The sequence below is a fragment of the Petromyzon marinus genome, chromosome 24 (genome assembly GCF_048934315.1).
Source record: "Petromyzon marinus isolate PM22_M1 ecotype Great Lakes invasive population chromosome 24, UKy_Petmar_22M1.pri1.0, whole genome shotgun sequence".
In the NCBI taxonomy this organism is placed as follows: domain Eukaryota; kingdom Metazoa; phylum Chordata; class Hyperoartia; order Petromyzontiformes; family Petromyzontidae; genus Petromyzon; species Petromyzon marinus.
The window spans coordinates 14,074,504-14,102,473 of record NC_133690.1 but is presented as its reverse complement, the minus strand read 5'-3'; the positions used below and the strand labels follow the sequence as shown (position 1 = coordinate 14,102,473).

Below are 27,970 nucleotides of genomic sequence, written 5' to 3'. Positions count from 1 at the left end.
GCGTGATACCACCGTACCGCCGCTCCTCGCTGTGTGCGCGCGTGAGCAGCACGTGGCAATGGCAACAAATGCGGTTGTCAATCAATAATGCACAATCATCCCCAAATCTTTGTGTCTGGACCCAATTTTGATATTTGTGTTTGCATTAATCTGAAAATTGGGAACGCGTCGCACCAAGGAGCTATTGAGCCAGAATCCCATTGTCAATACATGTTAAATGGGTTATTGTTGTAGGATATTGTTTTATCAACTCGCTCCTTCATAGAGTTCACACTGGAACTGCCCCCCTTATCACCCGAACACCACCCACTTGTCTCCTCGCCATCTCTTGTTTATATTTTCTATCTACACTGACGACATTATTTGAACGTGTTTTTTTTTTTGGCTTTGTTTGTGCCCTTGGGGCGCGCGCTGTGCATCTGTACGTTCACTCGAATATTGATTTTGAAAGAAATGTAAAACAAAAACAAATGTGCGGCCGCTGGCGATTTCTGCGACGAAACGGCGCGGGCAATGCCTGTGCAGTTGTAGCCGTCATCCGCGATGGCGTATCCGGATCTGCAAGCGCACTGGAACGCGCCGATGAAATTCAGGCAGATCTCGCTGCAGTTCCCGTTGGAGACGACGCACTCGTCAATGTCTGAAAACGGTAAACGTGAAACGAGCATTTGCTGCGTTATCCGTCGACTTCACCTAAAGAGATCGTCGTCATCATCATCATCATCACCATCATCGTTATTAACGTTCAGTCTATTCTGTAAGTTTCGAGACGTAACACAGTGTCACGAACAACAACAACAACAATCACAAAAACGTGAAGCACCCGACAAGAAAAAGTAACACAAACGTGTAAAAAAATTATACATTATGGGGACAATGTAGGGAATTAAGTGAATAATTACATTAATTTCACTTCATTATGTGTGTTGAACTTCTTTCGCACCGGACGTAGCCAACCGTGCAAATCGGAGGCGCCGTTACCAGAATGGCGCTGACACAAAATCCCATGCAAAATCGACACGCAACATTGTTCAAATAAAAACACCAAAACTTAGAAAGGTGCAGCAGCAGCAGCGGCAGTGGCAATGGCAATGATTGTGACGCAGCAAACGGTGATGCGGCCAGCTGATCGAATCCACCTGCGGGAAGCTTCGAGTGTACGTGCGGGTTTCCTCCGGGGCACTCACGTTTATTCCTACGTGCCAACAAATTATTTTGAAGGGAAAAAATGCATTGGCCAAACATTCCCCATGCAGGAAAATTAGTGTTGAGTCTCAGCGAGGCTCAGCTGGTTGTTCGAAGATGGTCTACATGCGTCAATGTGGAATATAAACCGTTCACCATAACGATTCAAAATGTGGGTAAAGTTTGTCAACTGTTTCTCTTTATTCCTCGGCACTTCGCTGATTGTAAGGACCGAGGTTATTCAGGATGGTCTCATAATAATAAACAAGCACATTACAACAATTAGTCGTTATTCAACGAATCGAGTCTTTATTTCATCAGCTTTGGGAGAAACAACACCACCTTCCCGTGACCATGTAAAATATTTGTCTCAATCAACTCTCTCAGCTGGCAAAAGTGGCATGCTACCACGCACGCAGGCGCGTTTTCTACACGTGTACGTTACTGCCCATTAACCACACCACCTGGAATGTTATTCAGCTCATCAGATCTCAGAAGCTAAGCAGGCTTGAGTCTGGATAGTTTTTGGATGGGTAACCTCCGTGTATAAAACAGGTGATGTAGGAAGACGCAGACAATTGTCGTTACTCTAATTTAACAATGCCCCCAAAAGTCTACGCTCCCAGCCTTACCAACCAGTGTGGTGAAGTATGGTCAATTAACCGTAACAACTCCCACGACGTGCAGGGAGGCCCTCAGCCAGCAGTGGATTGACAAGAGGGCTGTGCAGCAACAACAACAACAACAACAACCACCATTCACCACCAAGTAGCGGTGACGTTACCATGGCACTTGTGCCAGTCTACGTGCACTTTAAGGCTATGTGAAGCGTCGAACGCCCGCTGGCAGGAGGCCTCGGGAGAGGCCCAGGTGCTGTGGCTTGACCGATTGAGATAACCGCCAGATGCACCACCAGTGGCTCCTTACTGCGCCAACTCGCTGTGTTTTATCCTCCCGCCGCTGACGCGCAAGCACGCACTACCATCGCTATGTGTGGCAGGGCACCGCGCAGCGTACCAACGCAAGTGCTCTGGTCGTCGCCCAGGTAGTAGCCCGGCTCACAGGTGCACACGAACGAGCCGATGGTGTTGGAGCAGCCTTGCTCGCACCAATGCTCGCCGCTCGTGCACTCATCCAGATCTGGGGACGACAGGGAGGAGGAGGGAGTCACGGCAATGGTGTTGTGCGGTTAAACGAGCGGTGGGACGTTGTATAGAAGGTAAATAGCACCGCACGATTTTAAATATATAAGAAATATGTCAATTCTGGAAAGCAAGATCAATTGACTTGGCAAAAAGTGGAAGTGAAAAAGATTGTACAAACTCATTAAACGTAAACAAATGTATGGCAGCTGGAAAACATGAAACCAAAACGTGGTCTATAATCAAAACTATTTACAAAGGTTTCCATGAAGCCTATTAAGCCTTTTTTTTTTCAAACTTGGCTTTGGTCCGAATTGGAGTTACAATAACCCTGCTACAGATTGACTCGTCGAACTGACGTCTTTAGTTCTCAGAGCTGTGACTCAGCCAAAGCAAGTGCAAGACAACATTTGATGTGATTTAAATCTATATTTAACGCATGTACACAGTTTAACATGTAGGCTTTCGCGATCAATATTATCCATAAGAGCTTTTTTGGCTAGATATATTTATGCGATCAAACCCAAACACCTCTGTTATGGATACCGTATATACATTCAATGATGACCAGATCGAGACCATCAACTCACTACATTTGGGAACCTGGTGTAGTCACTCACAGGTGGGTGCCTGGATTTGGAGCCAGGACCACACACGCCAGCCACATGCCATCAGAGGGCTCACCGTTTTCGCACGCGCCTCCCGTGTAGCCGGGCATGCAGGCACAGGTGTCGTTACTGATGCAAGAGCCGCCGTTCAGACACTCGTTCATGCAGCCGACTGCAGGTCACAGGGACATAACGAAAATGCTCAAAAATACCACCAAAGGACAAAGAGCACTCGTATAAAATTTGATTTGAAACTTTCGTGACTGCAGGAATTACTCTTTGGTTCTTTCGGTAAAGTCACGTAGAAAGAAAATCAAGTGAATAATAGAATACGACGTTTCGATTGCAACACAAGCGATCGTCATCAGGTATAACTAATAATAGGGTTTGTCCCCTTTTGTCTGGCAACAAAACTGAAACCTTTTTACAAGGACTCATGTGTGCATTAACCGCAATACTTGTGGTCAAAATGCAAACAAAAAACACACTGATAATATATGCATTGTCCTTGAAACTGATTGGTCCACACCAGAGACGGCTTTCTTTTGAGCCTTGTCTCAATTGGTGCTAGACCAGAGGACGCCAAAAGGCGTACATATATGCATATATTCTCACACACACACAAAGATCCCCCACATAGCCTTAACAGACTGTAGGGGCAAGTGCTGTTAGCGAGCACCTATGAAGGCCGGAACGGTACACGAGGGGGTGGGTGGCCAGCACCACGCCCGACCGCCTTTGTCTCCCTAGTGGCGATGTTTACACACCGCACCAGGTACTCATTTGAGGCTGAGTCGACCTAGGGGAGGCCCGGGACCGGTTCAGATAATCTTCACTGGTGTTGGCCGTGAGCGGGAATCGAACCCGGGTCGCCAGGTTCATAGCGCAGCGCGCTAACCACTACACTACCGCTCCCCACCACACAAAGATCCACCACCTCTCACACACACACAGGTGTCAGTGGACGTGGCAAGATTTGTTTAGTCACCCAATACATTCTCACAGGGATCATACTCAACAGTTGTCACTCATTTAAGGAAAGCAGTAGAATGTTGATGAATATATAACTTTTGATGGAAAATCGACATTTCGATGGGGGGGGTGGGGGGGGAATTGTGAGTGGACAGGTTGCCAGGTTCACCGTGCAGTGCACAAACTCGTGTGCTACCGCTCCTCCCTCGGTCTTTGGCGAGATTGTTAACTACCTCGCCCGGTTTACAGGAGCAAGTGGGTTCGACCCTGACCCTGCCGCTCTGCTGTATATTTGGAGTTTGCACGTCTCTCTCCCCGTAGTCACGTGACATTTTCTCCAGGTCCTCCGGTTTTCCCCTCCACGTTTAGAATCAACGCGTGCGTCCAGTGTATGGGGCTGCTATAAATGTCCACCTTGTCGGGCTATCACTTGCGGCCCGGTCGCTTTTGAAAAAGAGCTACGTAGCTCCGTGGGCCTTACCTGCTAAACTAGAAAGTAGTCAAGCAGTTAGTGATTGTGGCAGTATGCACGTGCAATACAATACGGCACAATTATAAAAGATAAAACGTGCTCACATATTGGGCACTCGTCCCCGCTCTCAAACCACCCCAGGCAGCACTGGTAGTCAGTGATGCGAGTGATTCTGTACATGATCCTGGATGTCAAGGCTCTGCGTAGATATAAAAAATACACCACACAAATTACGATGTGCCACTTACAAACATTGAGTGGCAATTAAAAACAACATTAAGTGACAGTCCTTTTATCAAGCCACTGCTGTGGACGAAGGCCTCTGAAATACTTTGCAGTTATGGAGTTTATTTGACCATACTTCGCCACACTGGTCAGTGCGGGTGTGAAGGTGAGAGAGGAAGGCAGGTCCGGTTTCAGATACACGGAAAATCCCGCGCAGCCAGTTACCCATATGGTTTCGGTGGCAACGGCCCGGAGCCACTCACAACAGAGTTATTGTTGGGGTGGAGAGGAGGGAAGCTAGCAGACAGCCAGGAAACACGAGGCATAGATTATGTTTAATAGACCTATGATATATATAGAACACCTGATGCAGGCAGCAATGAGAAGGAAACTGGCACTATTTAGGATGGACAACAACAGGAAAATTTAAAGTGTTGTTGTTTGGAAATATATAAGGAACCGGAAAGAGAGGAAGACCTCGCATAGCCTGGCTTGACGACATAATAATAATAAGAGATTGATGCCAGAATAATGTGGCCGCTACTTGAGCTTATCGGCACAAGACGGAGGAAAGTGGAAACAAATGAGGAAATGTGCAGTGGACACCTCCGGGCTATCTGCCCATGGATCATGATGATGACGATGATATATGCATATATATGTATATTGTATGTATGTATATATAAGCTTGGTACTACAAGTGCAGAATGTGTGCAGAGGTATCCGCGGTGTTACTCCTACCCGGTCGACAAGTAAGACATGATAGTCGTGGTGTTCCGTGAGCAGACTCCTCTCCTGTTTGCACACCAACAGCGCACGCACAGCACCCCCAAAGCAGCTTCATCACACACATCAGACTCGTGGGAGCAGGCTGGCACTACAGCAAGACGCAGAGACAGAGATCCCCACTAGAGCCTACGCGGGCTGTCGTGGGGCAAATACTGTCAGGGAAGCGCCTCCATCAATGAGGTGGTGCAGCGAGCGACCACGCGTGACACCCACTTTGTTTTACACATACCAGCAGGCGCACAAATATTCGCCACGGTTTATTATTCGTGGGCGAGGAATCGAACTCGGGCAGTCAGAGTTCAGAGCGCAGCGTGCGCTAAACCGCTGCAGTCCCCTCGCGATGAAGGCACGGGCGCATTGAACTTACGCGCTACCGTGTTCTGAAATACAGTCATCACTTACGTAGATGCGCACGTTACATCATACAGGTATAATTAATCCCAGTGTAATGATATTAATTTACAGCAATTTGTTGATGGATGGTTTCCCCACGTTGTCGGTGTAAGGGTCGTTTGACCATACTTCACCACGCTGGTCAGTATGAATTGTAGAAGGCGGGGGAGGGGGGGTGTCCAGGACCGGTTCAGAGATCACTCGATACTAAAGTTTGACTTGACCGGGAATCTAACTCCGGCCATGAGGTTAATTAGCGTGACGAGTCAGCAACTGCATCACTGATCAACTCTTTATTTTAGTTAAGTTAGCTCTCGACTATTTAAGGACTACATCGCATTCTCAAATCTGTCTGGCCACCTAACACAGTCTATAGTAAACTAACAGTCTACAATACACCAACAGTATATGATAAACAGTGTGTATTGCGCCACGTATACCCACAATATACATTTCACGTTAATACGTGCGCACCGATTGCATTCAACTTTGTGTGTACGGCGACTGAACTATTCAATATCGAGTGAGCACAATGTAGGATATGGTGATGATGGTTATGGTGACACTGGTGATGCTGGCAATGGCGATGACAATGACGACGAAGATGATGGTGATAATGGTGATCACGCTGATGATTACGATGGTGATAATGATGGTGGTGATAACGCTGATTCCGATGGCCTCATACCCATCGGGACGCAGGTGACATTCCACCGCAGCACTGCAAAAGAATGCACGTAATCGATGAATTAGCGCCATCACCGACAGAAATGATCTACCCACTGCTGGATGAAGGCTTCCACAAGGCATCGAAATCCCCCACGGTCACGCGAGGCAATATTCCGTCGAGCGCCAGGAGCCGCACGTATTTAATTGAAGCATCCCGTTTGGCGATGCTGCGTTAGCAGTGGCGCACAAAGCACTGTTAACAAAAATAATGAAAATAAAACTCACATTCGTCGACAACACTGTGGCCTTAAAATAAAAACAGTGTATAACAGGCGACATTTCGGGCAAATGGCCCTTCCTCATAGCACAGAACTGAAGAACGGCGATCGCTTGAAACCTCGCCTATTATATATATAAAAAAAAACTTTTTTTTTTACAAATGTAATGGGGAGTTTATTTATTTATGTAAACCACACGATTAAACAACACCAGCCGAGTGCAGGATTACAGACCAACGAAAAATAAAAGCGCCCATGCGTAAAACACTCAAAAGCGAGCTCACCTGAGACACAAACACACGGAGGCGAACAGACGCAGACTCCTTGACCACGCCATGTGGCTGATTCCTGTCGAATCTTCTCTCCACAAACGTTCAAATCGGAGGTCTCCGCGTGCTCTACCTACCAGGAAAAAGTCAGATTTCTTCAAGACCAGAGAGCAATAAGCGTTAGGGAAAAAAGGGGAGGGGGGGTGTGGTGGGGAGGCGGCTAACACAAATGTGGCTTAGCTACTCGCGAACCAACCACGACCTTCAAATGCGCACAATCACCCGCGACGGCTGGGTGCGTACGGCCCCACCTATGTTTACGGATTTCACAGCCGAATAATGCCCCAACTCTACCTTTAAAATATAAAAAAAAGAACTAGCTGGCGTTTAATGTCATAAAAAGCTCGCACGCTTGTCATCCTTCCTCCTCGTGGTCCGGAGTCAAAAATAATAATACAAAAAACCTTGCCTACGATTAGAAGGGACGTGGTCACCATCGGCTGCCGTCAACGCCACGGGACATTTCACGCCGATAGACAATTAATGACACCACGGCGGTGATGCAGCGATGCAGTGGTTAGTAACACCGTGGACTTGCAGTGCAGAGGGTGACATTTCCATTAAATCCCAAGTTAACAACAGGAAACGTTTCTTAACCCCTCCCCGTCCCTTTCGCCTTTTTCGAGCCAGCAGTAGAAATGGGTACGCCGCAGTCAGTCTGTTGTCAGGTCGCGTGTGGGTGGGGTAAAGTATGGGCACTGCCACCTCTTACGAGACGTCGGGCCAGTGTGGAAGAGTAGGCCAAAGTGCACTATATTGGAGCTAACTGGAGCTCCCTCTAGTGAAAACCGACCACCAACTTATTTGGCGATACTGCGATGCAGCGGTGCATAAGCACAACATTTTTTTTTTTACTCAACAAATTCGTCAATAACTCAATGGCCCTTCTTCACAGATTATAAGAGGCCACCAGGAGTTCCGCCAGCAGTACAGTGAGAAAGGAATTGCAGGGCTGCACCTTTACCTGAAACGCTCGCATGTTAAACGCATTGCTGATACAAATACTCGATAGTACTTATTATTTTTCAGCCAATCCGAATCCACCTAGGACGACTTCCCACGCCATCTCGGTCATGGGGGATTTTGAACATACTTCCCCATGCTTGTCAATGCGGGTTAAAGGGGGCGAGGGGTGGGGGTGATATAAACGGGAACATAGAAGTACAGGACAGCAATGCATTATGATGCCCACAACGTAATCCCCGCAGTCCTATGTACAACCTGTTTGTAGTGGAAGGGAGGTCAGAGCAGACTAGGAACCAGTTAATATTTAGTCACTTGCCCCACTGATGTCGGCCATGACCGGGTATCAAACTCGGGTTGCCGGGGTCATAGTGAAGGGCGCTAACCACTGCGCCACCGCTCCACTATAAATGGTGGTTATCACGCGTTGTTGCTGCTGTCGGCTCATGCGCAAGTGAGCACGGAACGGGTTTTGCAAGAGGCGGGCCATTGCGTCGCATTGTTCGGAACAAACTATGGCCGTGTATGTCAGCACGGGTGTAACACATCGGAAACACGACTCTGTCCAGAACATGAAAAGTCAACGCGCGTCATTGCGTCGAGCGTTATACATTCGCCGTTCCTTGTTCTTGTCAAGCCACTGCTGGCGGAGGGCTTCGCGCCCTTCCGGGGCTGTGTGGCGTCATTTGACCATACTTCACCTCGCCACCAAACTAGAGCACCGATCCAACTTCTGGGACCGCGCTGTCGTCACCATCCTGGAGACTCGCCCAGATCCGAACACAGCGGAACAACGGTGCGGAACAACGGAGTGGAACAACGTGGACGCCCAGAATGAACGTCGACTGGTCCGATCCACACACACACATCTCCTTCATAAATAGAACATTTAAAGACAAGCCGCAGAAGTGCGATTGTGGCCGTGCAACCCAAACTTTGGACCATATCGTAAACCACTGTGGGCCTGCGCTCCTTCAACAGAGGAATAGCAAAACTCCCCCATGCAGCTCGTGGCAAGCAGACATGGACATTGCCATTTAGCTCCTGAACATTTTGCCATCACGCAAGAGCAGAACCACGCTGGTCAGTTTGTCTAGAAAGAGGGCCCAGGACCGGTTTTGACCTGACTTGTGCCGCCAGTGGTCTTATCCGTGGTTTGATATCAAACCAAAGTGGCCGGAATTGATAAGCAAGAGCCGCAGTGCGTTAGCCAACGAGTCACCACCGCCCCACCCCAGTTTCTCCCATTGTGACCCTCGACCCGACGTGAAGTGCTGCTGCACAATGAAGAAGGGCGTGGAGGTAGTGTCCACACTGTGCAGTGGGGTCCAGACTGGTGACAAGCTCGGGCTGCTACAGAATGCAATTATTCTAAGCAATCAGGGGCGATTCTTCGCGTGAGTGTGGCAATGCTAAGGTCACAAAAGAAAAAATGACAATATTTTTCCTCCCCATGTACGCAAGCGTGCTCCATTGTGGCTGCGTTGCATAAAACATCGTCCAGAGCAGTCGCCTGTACGTGTAAAATAACAAAAGACCACTTCGCATAAGAAGAGGCTTTTGTGAAGAATACATATAACCTTTAACATCCGTTTGTCAATCCATACTGGATAAATGCCTCCACAAATATGCCTTGGTCCATGAGAGTTGTTGGATCATACTTAACCATGCTGGTCAAGGGAGTGCCCTGTTCAGATGTCACCGAAGAGCCTTCATTCCTTCTCTGGAGGCCGTTATTAAAATGTGACCGATAACTCTGGCGGAATGTTTCCAGCTCGTGGGGTTCAGGCATTCCTCGTCATTGTTTAACGATTCCGGTTTTCCGGTAATCTTCTTTCTCATCCAGCCATCTCGTTTTCTGGTCACCGAGAGCTCGTTAAATTTTATTACTCGTCGCGTGACCAATTTCTCTGCAGGTCGTTTACAGTTCTAGAGCGTATCTCCGACACACTTTAACTTTCTGTGAAGATTTTAGTTAACTAAGCCCTCTGTGTCTCCAACCTGCACCAGCAATGTAAGTTCCTCTTTCAGGTCAATAAAACCTGCAGGGAATGCCTTCAACACCATAATGTAAATGCATTAATTGTTGACATGTCCATTTACTTACGTGGCCTAGTTTCACATCCCTAAACCGCTCCTGAGAATACAAATATATCATTAAACCATATCAACTGTGTTGTTTCCATTTGGGGCTGAGTGATACAAAAGCTGAACTTACCATCCCCAGCTTACTCTGAATCTCCTTCCCGCTTCCACTTGTGTTGTACACGGTCCAAGAAAATATAATATCATTCTTTAACTGTATTATTTTCACCACCTGCTGCGATGTTTCGCTTTTGTTTCCAAACATTGTGACTTTTGTCTTTGCCACATTTAGTTGTAGCCACGCATTCTCGCTAGCCACCTTGAATATTTTAATTGAATCTGACTGATAACTGATAATTTCCATGAATATCGTATCGACCCCATATCATACATGGTTTAGCATCACTCCATCAATACTAATTCCTTAATCATAATCAGAATATTTAGTTATACTGGAGGAATCCGATTAGCTATAAAGCTCTTTTTCACAGATGCCCAGTCGGGGCGGGTAAGAACGTTACAACAACAAACAACACAAACCACGTGATAGGAGTGCAAAGTACAAGAATGGTAAACAAATCACCCAAACACAAACAAATACAAAACACTAAACCATCCCCATCGTACCAGACAAAGCTCACTGAGGTATTAACTTGTTTTTCAGAAGCGACCTGGCCACAGATGATAGCTCAACAAATTGGCCTATAATTTGGAAATGTATAGAAGCAAAATAATCGAAATTGTTTGGATTTGCTATTAAACTATAAACTAAAACTATAAATCTTTTTTTTGTTTACCAGGTAAGGCCTACTGAGCTGTATAGAACTTTTTCAGCAGCGATCTGGCCACAAATGACAGCTCAACGAAGTGACGGCTCGTCACGTGGACATTTAGAGCAGCGGCAGCAGCCAAACACTCTAAAAGCATGTTCCTAAATGTGCAGAGAAAAGCCAGAGGACCCTGGATAAAAATCCACGTGACCACAGGGAGAACGTGCAAGCTTCAAATATACAGCAGGCGTCAGGGTCGGGATCGAAACCCCCACCTCCTGCATACCAGGCGAGGAAGTTAACATCTCACCACTGTGGCGCGCCCCTCAAATAAATAAAATATCACCCCTGTTGAAGATATCACTCCTCTTCTTTGGTTCTTTCGGTAAAGTCACGTAGAATGAGAATAAAATAATAAATTGATAAAATAAAATAACACAATAATATTCTCACGACGTTTCGGCCACAACACAAGCGGCCTTCATCAGGAAAGAACCAAAGAAGATTAATCATTGCAGTCACGAAAGCTTTAAATCGAAAGATATCACTCCTGTTCTTCCATCACTTTGCTAATTGCCGGTTAAATTCGAGATTTAACTCAGGGTCCTCCCCCTCGCATTCAAATTCCTGAGTTATCTCACACCTCCGTGGATATCTAAACAGCTTTAGGCATGACCGCTGATCCAAAATGATCTAAAAACGTCACAAACTGCGCGCGAGTGACGTTATTAGGTCGCCCGATTCGTAAGAATTAGTTTCCAGGGCGACACGTGACAGATGGCAATTGTCTCATCGTGTTGCGGAAAATAACACCATCTCTGACACGAAACGGTCACTGAGTGACTGGTCCGAGTTGCCCAATGCTTCGTGAGGATTCCATGCGTCACATCTCAAAATTGACTGTCCTGCACAAATAGTGGGTGTCCACGTTTGCTGTGACGAGCCCAGTCCATCCATGAGCAAGCCACTGACCCTGTGAGGAGACAACGAGCCAGGTTGAACAGGACCCAGGGTACGAACCCTAAACGACTCGTGGCTCCCAAAGTACATCCTTCTTAAAATGAGCATTGGCAGCCCCGAACCAGCAGCGTGAATTCCATGTTCCCATGGCAGAGACCAGTTTGTCCCGTTTAGATAAAGTGACCGGTCACTTTATCTAAACAGAGGTCACTGCTCAGCCCTTAATGATCCATTGGTAGTGGTAGGTCATGGAGCATTATTTAGAATCAGAATATTTATTTATACTGGAGGAATCCGATGATCTATAAAGCTCTTTTTCACATATGTTAACAGAGGGCTAAAGCTTTGATGCATATTCTATTAAATATCGGAGATTTTACTATTTTTTCGACCCTACTGTTAGGCACTGTCACTGCCTCAAAAATACAATGTTGTTCTGTACTTCTATGCTTCCACGTTCACTGGTCCCACTGACGAGCATGGTGACATATGAGCAAATGACCCCTCTAGGTCGACTCAGCCTCAAATGGTACTCATTTGAGGCTGAGTCGACCTAGGGGAGGCCGTGAGCGGGAATCGAACCCGGGTCGCCAGGTTCATAGTGCAACGCACTAACCGTTACACTATCGCTCCCCACTGTGTCTCACACACACACAGACATACTAAAGTCTACTAAATATCTTCATGCATTCACTTATAAAACATTTAAACACATTTTAAACATGTTTTAGGTTCCATGGTGTATGAAGTTTTCAATACGTTCACTTAGCCGACCCTGTTCACATATCCGACCCTGCCCCCCCCCCCCCCCGGCACACACAAACAATATTCTGAGTCTCTCATACATTCACTTAAATACAAATCCCCAATGTTTAAAGATAATAGCGTTTACGGTCGCAAATATTTGTTTTGTGAGTGTTCACTTATACGACCATGTCCACTTATCCGACTTCATCATACACGCAGTAAATTATTCGGAATCTCTTACACAACCTCTTCTTAAGCTGAATGTTAAACTAGAGTGGATGTTGTTGCACTGCCCTCTACTGCCCTCCACAAACACACGGCGGTAGCCGTGGCCAAGCACTGAGCCCAGGCTCCTACCTGCTTAGCTTCTGAGATCTTGATGACAGTGGGCGCATTAAGGGGCCGTCCATAAATGACGTCACGCGATTTTTGACGATTTTTGACCCCCCCTCCCTAGTCACACGGCGTCACAAAAAGTCAACCCCGCCCCCCTCAAATATGACGTCACAAAGCTCTGCCCCCCCCCAAAAAAATATAAAACATGCTTCAAATCGCTTTAAGCTATTGTCGTTGTAGTGCGTATTTAATGTGGCGCTGCACTCTGATGTTGTAGGAGAAAACATTTATATAAGAAAGTCTATTTAATTAAGTAGAACGTGTTGTCTATATTTGTTTAAAGTTGCGCATTTTGATGTGACGTCACATTTCTCAACCCCCCCCCCCCTCGTCACACATCGTCACAAATGCCTGACCCCTCCCCTAGGTGCGTGACGTCATTTATAGACGGCCCCTAAGGTGATTTGGTCATAGGCGGTCACCTCGCCAATATTTTAGCAAGGAGACGCGGCAACCGCTTGAGGAGACCTTCATCCCGGCAGTCGATTATTAATAATGGCTGATGGTGATGATGGTGATGATGAGACAATAAATAAAGTCGCACATTACCTCAATGGGATGCTCCACCGCAAAAAATGCCCCCCACCCCCCACCCAACTTGGCAGGTTCCCCCCTGAAATGAAAGTCATGACACGCAGCGAGGCTGTTTCCCTGAGTAAACAAGCATTCACCAGGGTTCTGCAAAAGGCAATTTGTAGTCGTGGGAGGGGAAGTAGGCGGTGAACAAAAGCAAGGTGAGTGTTTATTAAAAACCTTTACCCAGACATACAAGTGGACCCGGGTCAATACAAACATCTGTACACACAATACGCTGAAAACAAATATTTTATATTCTATCAGGTAAGGCCCACTGAGCCATATAGCTGTTTTTCAGAAGCGTTCTGGCCACAAATGACAGCTCACCTAAGCGGCTTATCCCGTGGAAATGTCTAGCGGCCAAATACTCTAAACGCGTGTCTCTAAATGTGGAGGAGCAAACCCCGGAGGACCCGGAGAAAAATCCATGCCACCACGATGAGAGAGACACCGCAAACTCCAAATAAACATTCTTGATTTGAAGTTTTCGTGACTGCAGGAATCCATACTCTTTGGTTCTTTCGGTAAAGTCGCGTAGGTAGAAAATCAAATAAATCACGATGTTTCGATCGCAACACAAGCAATCATCATCAGGTGGGGAAACCACAACAAGAAAAAATATACAGTTCAACACGTAGGCTTCCGCGACCTATATAATCGATAATGCAGGTTTTTTTTTGGTTAAACCCGCCACCACCCGACACAGCCAATTAGTAAGGTTTGTCACGTAGACAGAACGTGGCCAATTCGTTACTGGTACAGCACACCGCTGTGTTGGAGAGCCAAGCCACAGCATTTACAATCTGAGTACGACGTTTCGCCAGTGATTACAATTAGCTTAATCAGAATCCACGACCTCCTGCATATCAGGCCGGACAGTTAACATCTCTCCACCGTGGCATCCCACGGTGGCGAGAAGAAACGCCTGCTTGCTGTACTGCCCTCTACTGGCCCCGCTTTGCTCCTAGAGGTGCAATACCTTTTGTTAGAGCGGTAAAAGATAAAATAATCTGGCTTAAACTGACCGTTTTCACTAAAATGTAAAAAAACCCCAGACGATATCTCCTTGAAACGGGTTATTATTTGAAAGCGTTTTTTATTAGGATAACTCTTTTAAACAAGATTACATCACCGGATTGGTCAAATCAACGGGTTAAACACAAATATGTCCTTCAATGTAAAAATGCCCCCCTCTCTGTCGTGATATGTGTTGCTATGCCTGATGAATTGTATATGATTGATTTCCTAGAATGCTGTATATTTAATAAACGATCGGCAACATGTTTGTGTGAAGATAAAATGTGTAGAGTAAAACCGTTTCACCATTCCGCTGGAGCGACGGCTCAAGCGACTGTCACGCTCGAGACGAGAGGAGTGCTCTTCATTGCGAGGCCCGCGGGCAACTCACGACCCCTGGTGACCTTTAAGTGCGGCTGCTAACGTGCGGCCCCCGACAATACGCAGCAAGTGAAAACACCCCCATCGTCATCGTCGTCATCATCTTGCCGCTGTCAACCCCCAATGGTTTCAAATGCGTGGCGGCCCTCACGCTGATGATGTCTTATCAGCGAAAGTGCCTCCCCCCCCCATCTGAAATTGAGTGAAGAACACTGGACTGAGCTGTGAACGGAGGGCACGTGCGTTAGTTTGCCGGCCATGGCTTATACACAGGTGGGCAAGTTAATAATTGACATTTATTTGTAAGGCGCCTTCCACTAATATCTCAAGAGGCCTATTTTTTATACTGGTAGGAACCTCCTGGTTACACCACCAGCCCACAGGGGATTATTGTGTCCGTCCGTCCGTCGTGCATCCAAAAATGGGAGGGGTGGGGCTGGGTGGAGAGGGGAGGGTGGGGAGGGAGGGGCTGAGTGAGGGGTAGGAGGGGTGGGGCTGAGTGGGGAGGGGCTGGTCACCCCGTGGTGCCCTTATAAAACTCAACATTTAACCTACTCACGCCGGCTTGTGCCCGCCCTCACAGTCGGGCATATTTGCGGAATACACCACGTGGTGCCGCCGTTGACCCTGGCCATTGACCGAGCAACACAACGTTCCTACCAGCTCCCTCCGCAGGAATGTGTTTATATCTGACCAGCGTTGTGAAGTGCAGTCAAATTAACCTCCCACCCCCTCCAAATGCCCGATACGGCGTGTGTCAAAAGAGTGGCAGGAAAAAAACTTCACGGAGCACTGCAGTGGAGCATCATACTTAAGCGGCAAGCACGTTGACAATCCCCTGCTGGATGATGGTCTCATCACGGTCATGCGGGTTTCAAGTTCATTGTTTAACCAGGTGAGACCTCAAGACACCGGGATTCGTCTCTCATTTGCAAGAGTGACTCGAGTTACACACATAATAATAATACTGTAAAGACGACTTCGATGCACCTGTCTTGGGGAAGGTTTTCTTTATTTAAGAAGCCACGTGCTCACACTTGGACAGGCGGAGACCCCCACTGCAACAGGCCCCGAGTCTCCCACACATCTCCCTTATATACGGTCCGTGGCTACGCCCCCATTCCCGAACCTTCTCGCTGGTTCGAGACCGCTCGCTCTACCAGCAGACTCCACCGTCCTCTTCCGTCACCTGACCACGCTCCTACTTTCGATCATTCCCGTAGCCACCAGTCCACTCGTACTGCAGGCTGACTCCCCTGTTTTTACCTCCCGTGGCCACTTGTCCACTCGTACTGCAGGCTGACTCCCCTGTCATTACCTCCCGTGGCCACTAGTCCACTCACACCGGAGGTTGACCCTACTGTCATTACAATACTATGTAAAGTAAAATCAGATTTTAATAAAGTACAGCAATGTGGCAAGGTGAAATCGGAGTAAAAACGAGAAATTGAAAATGTTTGTACCGTATTGGAGAAAGATAAATAGTTAAATAATACATTGTCTGAAGCGCAAGTTGGCTCGGGTTATGGAGGTTATTTGACCGGAGCTCACCTCTTTGGTTAATGCGGGTTGGTGAAGTCGGGGGAGCAAAGTCGGGGGAGTGTACAAGTGCAGTACAACAATGCACGCTTGCTACTTGCTACATGTCTCTCTGATGCCCACATCGTAGCCCCCGTTGCCTATAGCACCTCTTGTCGCACATTCAAACACTATGCAGGCTTCATGCAGGTTTCTTTGGGTTAGATCGCGTAAATATACATTTTGTGTGGTTAATCCCGCCACCATGCGAAACAGCCGATTAGTAAGGTTTGTCACGTAAAGAGGACGTGCCAATTCGTTACTAGAGCAGCACACCGGTGTGTTTGGAGAGCAAATCAAGGCCGTAATGATAATAAATATTGGGGGGGGACACATCCCCCCCCAATATTCAAATATGCTCAAAATGTCCCCCCCAATATATTGCTATAAAATAGATATCTGTTTATATGATTGTGGTTAGGGTTGTACTTTATTAATCCCTAATCTCTGCCATTACATACAATGAAACAAGAAAAGATAAAAATAATAAAAACAGGGCAATGTAATACAATACACTATTAGACATTATTGTAAAAAATACATAAAAAGTCCATCCTATGTGTTAGTTAATTTTTAAATATTTTTGGCAGGAAAAGGCAGGAAATTAGTTTTCAAATTTAGATTTTTTTTCTCTGGGGGGGACCCCCAGACCCCCTGGAAGATTTGGTCCTCCCCAATGTTGACTCCATGGCTACGGCCTTGGAGCAAATACACACCATTTACAATCTTGAGTACGACGTTTCGCCAGTTATTACAACCAGCATCATCAGGCAGCAGCCAGATTTGTGTTCTGCTTAGAGGTATGCTTGGATTCTTTATCCGCATGGGCATTACAGCGCAGGATAACACCAGGGAAACACTAAAAACTGAATAGTAGATGCTCTCAGCCTACCTGGGCTTCCAGTACTTTTGTCCACCGTGAGCATGTATTTCAACGCAAATTCTCGACCGCCTTTGCTTTTCTGGGGCCTCATCAGCAAATCTGTCACGCTAAATAGAACACTGCTGGTGTTCACCAGAGGATATTGGTAAGTGGGGGGGGGGGGGGGTTCTCTCTCTCTCTCTCAAAACAGCGGTGCCGTCAGCAGTTGTAGTTTTTTATTTCTGTCATACGGGGTCGAGACCGTAAACTGCTAATGATCATCCACTGGGCGACGCGTACAGCACGTGCCGCCGTGCTGTTGAAGAGGCGACACGTTTCAAAAGAGTCATATACGTAAGAAAGTGACCTTGCCAACGTTTTACAGCGGGTCAAATTGAATGTTACAACTTCCCATATATATAAAGAAGGGGAAATCGTGCCCAGCAGACTTTAGAGTGGGAGGGGAGTGCATGAAAGGCTAAGGGGCCGTCCATAAATGACGTCACGCGATTTTGGACTATTTTTGACCCCCCCACCCTCGTCACACGGCGTCACAAAAAGTCAGACCCCCCTTAAAATATGACGTCACAAAGCTCTGCCCCCCCCCAAAAAAAAACACATGCTTCAAATCTATTTAAACTATTGTCATTTTAGGGCGTATTTAATGTGGAACTCCACTCGGATGTTGTAGGAGAAAACATTTATTAAAAAGTCTATTTAATTAAGTAGAACGTATTCTTAGCTCTTTCGGTAAAGTCACGTTGAAGGGAAACAATAAAATATATATAAAACAATAAAAATTCTCACGACGTTTCGACGGTTTGTGTTATGGTCGAAACGTCGTGAGAATTTTTATTGTTTTATGTATATTTTATTATTTTATTGTTTCCCTTCAACGTGACTTTACCGAAAGAGCTAAGAATATGAATTACTGCAGTCACGAAAGCTTTAAATCAAAATTTAAGTAGAACGTGTTGTCTATATTTATTAAAAGTTGCGCATTTTGATGTGACGTCACATTTCTCAACCCCCCCCAACCTCGTCACACATCCTCACAAATGTCTGACCCCCCCCCCCCCTAGGTGCGTGACGTCATTTATGGACGGCCCCTAACACTGACGACAAGTTGAACGATCTCTTGATGCGACCGCTCCTGTCACTGCTGCTGCTGCTGCGTTTGCAGCGGTGCACAAACACAAACAGCGAGCAAAACAAACTCAACGCGTTCGTCAACAGTGCCTACATAGGGAGACAAATATACATATATTGCACGTAACATGTGGCGTTTTCAGGAAATTGCCCGAAACGTCTAGTGTTACGCAGCATTCCCCATTAACGAGAATGGGGTGAATTTTGACTTAAAACTTTCGTGACTGCAGGAATTCATATTCTTTGGTTATTTCGGTAAAGTCACGGAGGTGGAAAAAAATCAGAATAAAAAATAAAGTTAATGAAAATATCACGACGTTTCGATCGTCGCTCGTGTTGCGATCGAAACGTCGTGATAGTTTTATTCAGTTTATTTTTTCCCCACCTCCGTGACTTTACCGAAATAACCAAAGAATGAGAATGGGGGTTGAGTTCAGTCTTCTTTTTTTTAAAAACACACACACGCCCGACCACGTGGCTACGGTGCCTCCTAGCGCCGCATTGCCGCAATAGCCGGCACGTGGATGCGCGCACGCACTGCGACGTCGCTTTGGTCAGCCCGCCGTGAGTGAAGACAAGAGTGTGTGTGAGTAGGCGTTTACAGAGTCGCAGCGCCCATTGGCTGACCGTGCAAGCAGAGGCTGCTGCTGCTGCTGACACTGCCGCTCCCGCTGCCCGGACACTCGCGACGCATCGATGCCCCCGGCGAGTTATTTCCAAGCAGCCCACGGAGCAAGATAGGGAGGAAGGAGCGAAGTCTCTCTGGAGTTCAGAGAGGCCTGGTGTCAAACCCGGAATTTAGGTAAGGCGTTCGTTTCGCTCTTTACAATCAAGCGCCAGGCTGTTGTAGAACCTATAAGAGCAGAATACTGTCAAACTTTCTCCTTTGGTTACCATTCTTACATCCTTGAAATCATATTTTTGTAAGATGAAATATACTAAGGTGTTAGCATGCATAGACGGACCATTCATCACACACTGTTTCCCAAGTTGTTGCTTCGGTGAACAGATGCATATAACAGCATTTTAAATACACATTCTACTTCTGATTTAAAGCTTTCGTGACTGCAGTGATTCATATTCTAGGTTCTTTCGGTAAAGTCACGTTGAAGGGAAACAATAAAACAATAAAATATATAGTGAGAATTTTATTGTTTTATATATATTTTATTATTTTATTGTTTCCCTTCAACGTGACTTTACCGAAAGAACCAAGAATACACATTCTACTTCGTTAATCAAAAGTCAGATATCGACGTTTCGGGAGCCTGGCCCGTGTAAACAATATAATTTATTAATAATGTACAGTGTTTTGTCAGTCTGCTGCTGGATGAAGGCTTGCCCAAGCCATGTTGTTCGCATGTTTTTTTTTATTACCATACTTCACCTTGCTGGTCAGTTGTGCGGGTTGGCATTACTGGCCGCTGAGGTTAGTCGTGGCCCGGTGATTCGAACTCAGCGCCGCTGGGTTCATAGCTCAGCGCGCAGATACTGCACCGCCTGCTCGCCTTACAAACAATGCTTATTCACTTAACGTCCATTGTCTGCATGATTTTAGTCGCCGCTAATTGCCGTGTGACAAATTTCCACGTGATAAGCCGCTTTGTTGAGCCATCATTTGTGGCCAGGAGCTCAGTGGGCCTTACCTGGTAACATGTTTTTAAAAAAATATTTTATATCCAGTAAAACAATTAGATGTATAGAGCATTTGCATGTATTTGTAATGTTGGCAATACGCACAAGGTCACCAAGTAAACGTTTACCGCTGCCAGCGTGGTTCTGATTCGTGGATAAAATAGGAGTGCATAATGCCACGTCAGCTCAGTATCAAATCCAAATAAACTTAAGATAATTAACATAAGAAACCAATTAATCTCTAGCATGTCTACATCTCACAGTTCACATCTCCATGTATAAATGTATCTTAAATTTCGATTTAAAGCTTTCGTGACTGCAATGATTCATCTTCTTTGGTTCTTTCGGTAAAGTCACGTAGAATGAGAATAAAATAATAAATTGATAAAATAAAATAACACAATAATATTCTCAATTTATTATTTTATTCTCATTCTACGTGACTTTACCGAAAGAACCAAAGAAGATAAATGTATCTTATTTCAACCACATCGGTATCTCTTGTCATTACATCTTGTCATCTCTCTAGGATTCTATAAGTTAAAGGGGCACGACCAACACAACCCTTGTGTATGGACAGCTTGTGCATCTCCTCGTCATGCACTCATATTAGTGGCGTAACTCGCGCGGGACAGGCAGGAGGCGCCTTGCGCACCACCACCCTCCCGTGGCCAAAGCTACGAGTTGGGGGGGGAGGGGGGCCTTTGACAACCACCACAAGATTGGTGTTCTACAGCCCGTGTAGAAGAAAAACGAGACGCAGTTAAAACGCTGTTTCATAAACAGGTCCCTGCAGGGTGGGCTGGTAGGACAAGTCTCTGCGCTGTCTATTGCTGATTTTACACCCAACAGAACGAGTTTTTCGTTAAAGTATTGAAAGGGGACGGACGGACACATTAATCTATTGCAGGCTGGTACACTCAGTTTACAACTTCGTTCCTACCAGTATAATTCATAATATTCATAATAAAGGTGTTTGGGTTAGATCGCGTTATTTATAAATGTGTCGAACCCTCCACTACCCGACACGGCCAATCAGCAAAAAAGTGTCACGTTGACAAAATACAAATAGTTCACTACTTTAGCCCACTGGTGTGTTGAAGAGTGAATTCACAAAATGTACAGTTTGAGTACGACGTTTCGCTGGTAATTACATCCAGCATCATCGGGCAATTCGCCAGAATGGTAAAGCCCTCCCTTGCTCCCGGTCTTAAATAGAGCAGCAGGGTGACGTCATCATTTAACTAATTCAGGTGCAGTAATTATATAATCGATTGGTAATCAGTCAATGGTTATGATTAGTAATAAGTTGTATATTAGTAATTAGTTGTAATGCGTGTTATTGCGATTATATGCTACGTTAGTAATCCGTTGATTAGTATTGTGTTCCCCTATAAGGAATTGTAATATGTATTATTTAATAATACGCTTCCATAATTTTATTGCCGTGCAAAATGCTATCATTTACGACGCACGTTTTATTTTCCGTTCAAATCAAATATTGGGGCCCCACCTTGACCGATTAGCGCACTCCCTTGGCTCACAATGAAGTTGCGCCTCTGACTGCTTCCTGTTTTATACAGGTTTGCCTTAGTTTGATTCACGTGATTTGCATTGTTCCGCGAAAGTAAATCTGAGAAGTTTCCACCACCTAATGCAAACAAACCTTCGGGTCACCTTTCTCAAGGTTCATAAACGTTACGCCGGTGCTGTCTTAAGTGGCACGTCAGCTCGTTTCGCTCCTCCCCCTGAGTAGCTCTCTCTTATAGACACACCCCCACACGCTCTCAGCAATCTCATCTCTCCAATGTCATGTTGTCTCTTATATTTCTATCTGAATACTTGTCGTATTATCACGCGCTCATATTTAGGTCCGCTGAATAACTCTCTCCCATCTCTCCTCTCACAAACAGTAGCAGGACTTGATATTTACGTCATATTGTTTCGGTTTGGAATGTTTGGGGCCCAACAGCTCAGTACATCGGCAAAATCTGGCCCTTGACGCAAACACACATTTTGAGCCCCACGTGATTCAGTCTTTACCCAAACAACCTCGATGAACACAGCTTGGCAACACGGAAGACGAGGAGTAGATTGCTGGTTGGGCCCCCCATTTTCGCTCCCAAAGACAAATACTCCCCGTGAACCCGTTCACAGATTGTTCGGCCAAGTGCCGTTAGCGAGCATAGAAGTACAGAACAACGATGGACATTTCCTATAACTGGCCACTAATGCCCACCACGTAGCCCCTCCGCACACCGCTGACGTCCTCTTCCATGCACGACGATCACCCTGTGCAAGCACCACCCACGTTCAGCATCGCTGATTACCTTTCTGAGAGCGGATAAGATCGGGTGCATTCAGAGAGCTTTGGTCACAGGCGTGACGGTGTTGCGTGCGGGTGATCTATTTTAACTGTTGGGGCAAGTGCTGTTAGCGAGCACCTATGAAGGCCGACACTGCACACGGGGGGGTGGGTGGCCAACACCACGCCCGGCCGCCTTTGTCTCCCCAGTGGCGATGTTTGCACGCCGCACCAGGGACTCATTTGAGGCAGAGTCGACCTAGGGAAGACCCAGGACTGGTTCAGATAATCGTCACCGGCGTTGGCCGTGAGCGGGACTCGAACTTGGGTGAGCGGGACTCGAACTTGGGTGAGCGGGTTCGTAGCGCAGCGTAGCGCTAACCACGGTGGCAAGATGTTAATTCGAACCCAGTATATTTGGAGTTTGTATGTCTCGCTCCCCGTGGTCACGTGGATTTTTCTCCGGGTCCTCCGGGTTTTCCCTCCACATTTAGAACAACATCACGCGTTGAGAGTATTTGGCCGCTAGACATTTCCACGTGATAAGTCCACTTCGTTGAGCCATCACTTTTGGCCAGGTCGTCTCTGGAAAAGAGTTATGCAGCTCAGTGGGTCTTACCTGGTAAAATACCAAAATAGTTTAAATAGTTATATATATTCTTGGTTCTTTCGGTAAAGTCACGTTGAAGGGAAACAATAAAATAATAAAATATATAAAACAATACAATTCTCACTGTTTGTGTTACAGTCGAAACGTCGTGAGAATTGTACTGTTTTATAAATATTTTATTATTTGATTGTTTCCCTTCAACGTGACTTTACCGAAAGAACCAAGAATATGAATTACTGCAGTCACGAAAGCTTAAAATCAAAGTTTAAATATTTGTTTATACCCAACTTTCTCACACTCCATGCAAAGCAGTCTTGTTTTTTTCACCCGTAACTCATTCTTCAAACATCACTAACATCGCTGGTCGCCCGTGTCAGAACAAACTGGATAATCTCAGCTGCTTGCCCTTCCTTGCGTGCACACAAGAGTGCAATACAAATACAGTCGCATAAAGCACTGGGATTCACCTCTTGCCAAAATCAAAAGTACAGATCAACTGAATTATTTAATATAGATGGTGTCCCATCAAAGTGTCATCCATGATCAAAGCATTCAACAGTGCGGATGAGACGATCTGGTGGAACGAGTCCTCGGTATGAGTGGATTACATAAAACTCAATATTTTAAGAGGTTTGTTTGTTTCCTTCAAAAAAATACACAACCTTATGAGCTGCAGGTATTTCTTAGTACAGCACCAAACTGCTGCAATACGATGCAGGCATGCAAAATACCCACCAGGTCACTCTTGTAAAGGTTGACTATCCTCGTTCCTTGAGTTGTGGTTCAAGAGATACGTAAATACACTTGGTATTGAAAAACAACACACGACCTCAGAACTCGTATACAGTTCGTGCAGGGGGTCAGACACCGTAAGAGAAAGATTACAAAGTCAGCGCACGTTGCTGATCTCGTGGGGAAATAAAAGAGCTGCGTGTGAACATGGGCTTAATTGAAAACAGTCGAATGACAGCTGCTCCTCAACAACACAAACATTCACATGTCTACTTGCTTTGTTAAGGAACGCTTTTTTTTTTGCATGGAGAACAAACACCAACACGACGAGTAAAGCATCACAGCGGCTATACAGGCCTTTCCCGGAATACAGGTGTGCACGGTTCGCATTCACCCCACTCGTAATGCGGAACTCACGATAAATGCCACCTTTGGTAACTCATTAACAGTCCGGGTGTGGAAGGGACTGTATATATAAAGGTATGCTGGAGTACAGAGTTCTCTCTCTCTCCCTTTCGCTCGCTCTGTTGAACGTTTGCAGGGAGAATTACAGGCGAACATAGCCTCTGTCGATTTCGGTGAGGAAGTAAGTATTTGCTCAATTGATTGTGGTGAACGATAAGAACCGGAGTAGCTTTTGTTTGAAGTTAACTGCTGATTGCCACATAAAACTGATGCTTGCGGTTTTCACATTTTGCTGAGAGATCAATTCATAATTTCAGAATTATTTTTTTATCAAAAAACATATGTGCTGGCGCATGCTTTCATAGGACGGAAAAGCAATTTAAGAGATATTTCACTTCCTTAAAAAGAAACCAGTTTTTCTGCTTAAAGGATATACATTTTCCTGTTCCTGTGAATACAATCTTCTTGTTAAACTGGACGGCACTGTCACGTAGAACGTGATAGTGACAGCGAACACAACCGCGACACTGTAAGTCAATCCAGTTTGTGTTGTTTCTTCCGTTTTCTTCACAGGAATCTAAACTGTGCGCTGAACCTTCAGATAAGCCGCCACTTAACAAGCACACGGACCCCTTCCCACCCATCCCACCCCCGTGAGTTCTTTCACCGGTGCCGCTTTATCGACCATGTCGGAAGACCAAATCAACGTCGCTGAGAACAAGCTGCTCTACGAAGAATTCAGGAGCGCGAGCACATTGAAGATCATTCGAAGTTCCTTTGCCAAACTCTGCAAACAACTGGGGGTAGATCATCAAGAAGAAAGCCCCTTTTATCCACGCTTTCGCGACGCCCTCCAGAACGTGTGGCAGGCCAAGGAGCTCTTTAAATATGTGGACAAACGGGCGAACATGGAAGAATACGAGCAGGGAAAGGCGTGTAGCGGAGTTAAGGTAAGTGCCGGGGCTGGTGGGGAAATTTGTTGATTGTTCATTTTAGCGCGTAATGCTTGCTGTGGTGCTAACGGTTAGCACGCTGAACTTGCAATGCAGAGGCCGCCAATGTGATTTGATTGTGGCGGTTGAAACAATGAAGGAGACGTTTCTTAATTCCCCATTCGCCGCTCTCCACCCAGCAGTTCAAATGGGTAATACCGCACTGTGCCGCTTAGAGCAGTATCTCTTAACCGTTGATAGTCTTGTATAATGTTAATACATACGGATGTGCGATGATGATACAAAGTAAGTGATACGTGCCTGTGCTTAATTTTTCTTTCGATGATTTACCTTTAAAAAAAATCTGGCCATGTCTCACATTCCTAGTAAGGGCATCTCGCATCCCCAGGGGGTGCATGCACCACAGGTTAAGAACCACTGGGTTTAGAGTATTTAACTGCTATAGATTTCCACATGATGATAAGCCACTTAGTTGAGCTGTCGTTTGTGGCCAGGTCGCTTCTGAAAAAAGAGTTATATAGCTCAATGGGCCTTACCTGGCAAAGTAAAATAAATAGTTGAATAGTTTCCAATATTTCTGGCTAGCTTGGAATCATAGGCCAAATGCCCTCTAGAGGGGCTCTCTGATAGCTCCCTCTAGTGGAGGATCTTCTGGCCGCAGTGGTATGAGCAAGCAATTGCAGGGCTGCACACTTTTCCTTTTACAGAGTAAACCTTCAGCTGCAGAACACATTCTGAGGCAATGCAATTCGTATTGGATGCACAACACAAGTCGTGATACCCACATTCCGAAATACAGTCCCAGTATTGAGTTCTGATAATGAAAAAAACACACGATGCCTGGAATGTCACGTTGTAACGCTCGCTCGGTGTGTGCCGCCGTCGTTTCCTCATGCGGAAGCAGCAGGGTGATGCCACGTGGAGGAAATTGAGAGATTATGGTTCGCGTTAGCAAGAAGTCTTGCAGTATCGGCTTGCCAATATCATCAGAATGACTTGCTCTGTAGTTGACCAATGCAATGGCTATGATAAAATCACCTGCAATGTACCTAATCTTGTGCGACCTCCGAAGCTAAGCAGGTTTGAGCCTGGATATTGCTTGGATGGGTGACCAACCATGAATATCAGGTTGTCATGGCCATAGGAGGCTCTGGGGGATACGTGGAGGGGAGTAGAAGACAGTGCAGCCAAATTCATTGTTGTACAGTACCGTACTTAAATGCTGCATTGTCTATGCTCCCACACCTTCACAAACATCCACTGGCCCATTCTCGTGGAGTATGGTCAACTAACCCCCGTGACCCGCACGGCATGGGGAGGCCCTCATCCAGGGCGGTGACGCGGGATCCAGACGGGAGCGCGTTCGCCACTCGCTGCGGAGTTTCGGGGGGTTCGACTCAAGCAGGCTATCCTGGTTAATGCCGCGCGTGTGTTAACCGTACAATCAGTGCCACGTGCTTCATGGTCGACGTTCAATATCACGATGGCGTTGTTCGACAAGGGTTGGCCATTGTGTGCTGGCGTCATGGTCCAAACTCGAAAAATCACCTGCCGAGTCACTCAATTGGGATTGCGCGTCGCAGCATCTCCCCATGTTGGGAAACTGCTGCATACGATGTATTGTATGTTGAACTTCTTCAGCACCGTATGGAGCCAACCGTGCATTGCACCTTCATGATAGCCCTGCGCTGGAAGAATGCCGTGAATACCAAATTAAACAAATAATTATTATTCAGCAGTCGATTGACAAAAATCCCCACTCGTCTACCCTTGCCATGGAATGGAGGTAGCAAGCTATATTGTTGATGTCAGGTGCACAACAGGATTTCGGCCTGATAGACTGATTTACTGGCAGGGCTGGGTGGTGGAGTATACACATCCAAAGCTTGACAGGCAGAAAGTGCTTAATTTCAAATAGGCAGAAAGCACAATACTGTACATTGCCCAGAGCTAAAAACCTGTTACCTTGAAGCACAACATCGTTAATGATGACTCGCCTGCCGTAAAACTTTTCAACGTGAACTACAGTCTTGATTTGAAGCTTTCGTGACTGCAGGAATCGATACTCTACTCTTGACGACGATTGCTTGCTTTGCGATCGAAACGTCGTGATCTATTATTATTTTTCTTCTACCTACGTGACTTTACCGAAAGAACCAAAGAGTATGAACTGCAGCGTTCAACGCTTTTAAACAAGTGTGACGGTGCGGTGATACGACTGAGAGCACACGTCCGCCTTGGAGATGGAACAATTACATCGGATCAATTGTAGGTCCACGGGTGTATTTCTTCGTGATCGCAGGACCGTGAAAGATGGTAACGACTTGGGGAGGCCTTCATCGAGCAGTCGATCGCTTATGGTTGATGATTGTGGATTATATAATGCGTGGTTAGGAATATCGCAATATTTTTGTTTGCAGCAGCGCACTAATTTTCATCGATTCAAACAAAGCTTCCTGTACGTTTTCAGGAACTTGCAAATATTGCACCTGAAAAGAACGTGTTTTTAAACAACGGGAACAAACATTGTGTGCAAGCATTAGACGGCAACCCAACACGATGTCCAAATCGCTGTCAAATTTTGAAGTTGTGGCTTTGAAGGCAACAACACAAGTTACTATGCAACAGTTTTTTAAAAAAACAGAACAGTTTGTAAATTTCCATCCTTTAATAATTTACGGAGCACACTACTGTCACTTAAGAATGCTACCAACTTGCACAAAACGAATTAAAACAAACGAGTAATGTTGTTTATTATGATCGTAATCCCATTGTCTCTATTTC

At 46.0% G+C, this 27,970-nt stretch overlaps 2 protein-coding genes across 6 annotated transcripts in view; one reads left to right on the top strand and one right to left on the bottom strand.

Annotated features, from left to right (window-relative positions):
• Positions 1-301: 301 nt before the first annotated feature.
• Positions 302-7,192, bottom strand: LOC116945577 (uncharacterized). Its single transcript, XM_032960011.2, has 7 exons — positions 7,018-7,192; positions 6,475-6,507; positions 5,346-5,399; positions 4,484-4,578; positions 3,012-3,107; positions 2,203-2,325; positions 302-640 (listed from the first exon to the last, which is right to left on the bottom strand). The coding sequence occupies exons 1-7, from the start codon at positions 7,068-7,070 to the stop codon at positions 360-362; spliced, it is 735 nt and encodes a 244-aa protein (XP_032815902.2). The 5' UTR covers positions 7,071-7,192; the 3' UTR covers positions 302-359.
• An 11,934-nt stretch (positions 7,193-19,126) lies between these two features.
• Positions 19,127-27,970, top strand: part of LOC116945575 (F-actin-monooxygenase MICAL1-like) — a 47,072-nt gene continuing 38,228 nt past the window's right edge. Inside the window, exons 1-3 of one of the 5 annotated variants that reach the window (XM_076069427.1) lie at positions 19,127-19,348; positions 24,370-24,414; positions 24,807-25,183. In XM_076069427.1, coding sequence (XP_075925542.1) covers positions 24,920-25,183 — 264 coding nt within the window. In that variant the 5' untranslated portion in view covers positions 19,127-19,348; positions 24,370-24,414; positions 24,807-24,919. Of the gene's footprint in view, positions 19,349-24,209; positions 24,415-24,806; positions 25,184-27,970 lie in introns of those variants that run through there. The other 4 variants (XM_032960007.2, XM_032960009.2, XM_032960008.2 and 1 more) reach the window with 4 other exon arrangements.

What these genes read in the sequence shown, in the direction of transcription:
- LOC116945577 (XM_032960011.2), bottom strand. Translation starts at nt 7,070, where the DNA reads ATGGCGTGGTCAAGGAGTCTGCGTCTGTTCGCCTCCGTGTGTTTGTGT. An exon ending in ATGTCTTACTTGTCGACCGG is followed by an intron (nt 4,579 to 5,345) that starts GTAGGAGTAACA and finishes ATATCTACGCAG; the next exon opens with AGCCTTGACATCCAGGATCA. An exon ending in CGGGGACGAGTGCCCAATAT is followed by an intron (nt 3,108 to 4,483) that starts GTGAGCACGTTT and finishes TGTGACCTGCAG; the next exon opens with TCGGCTGCATGAACGAGTGT.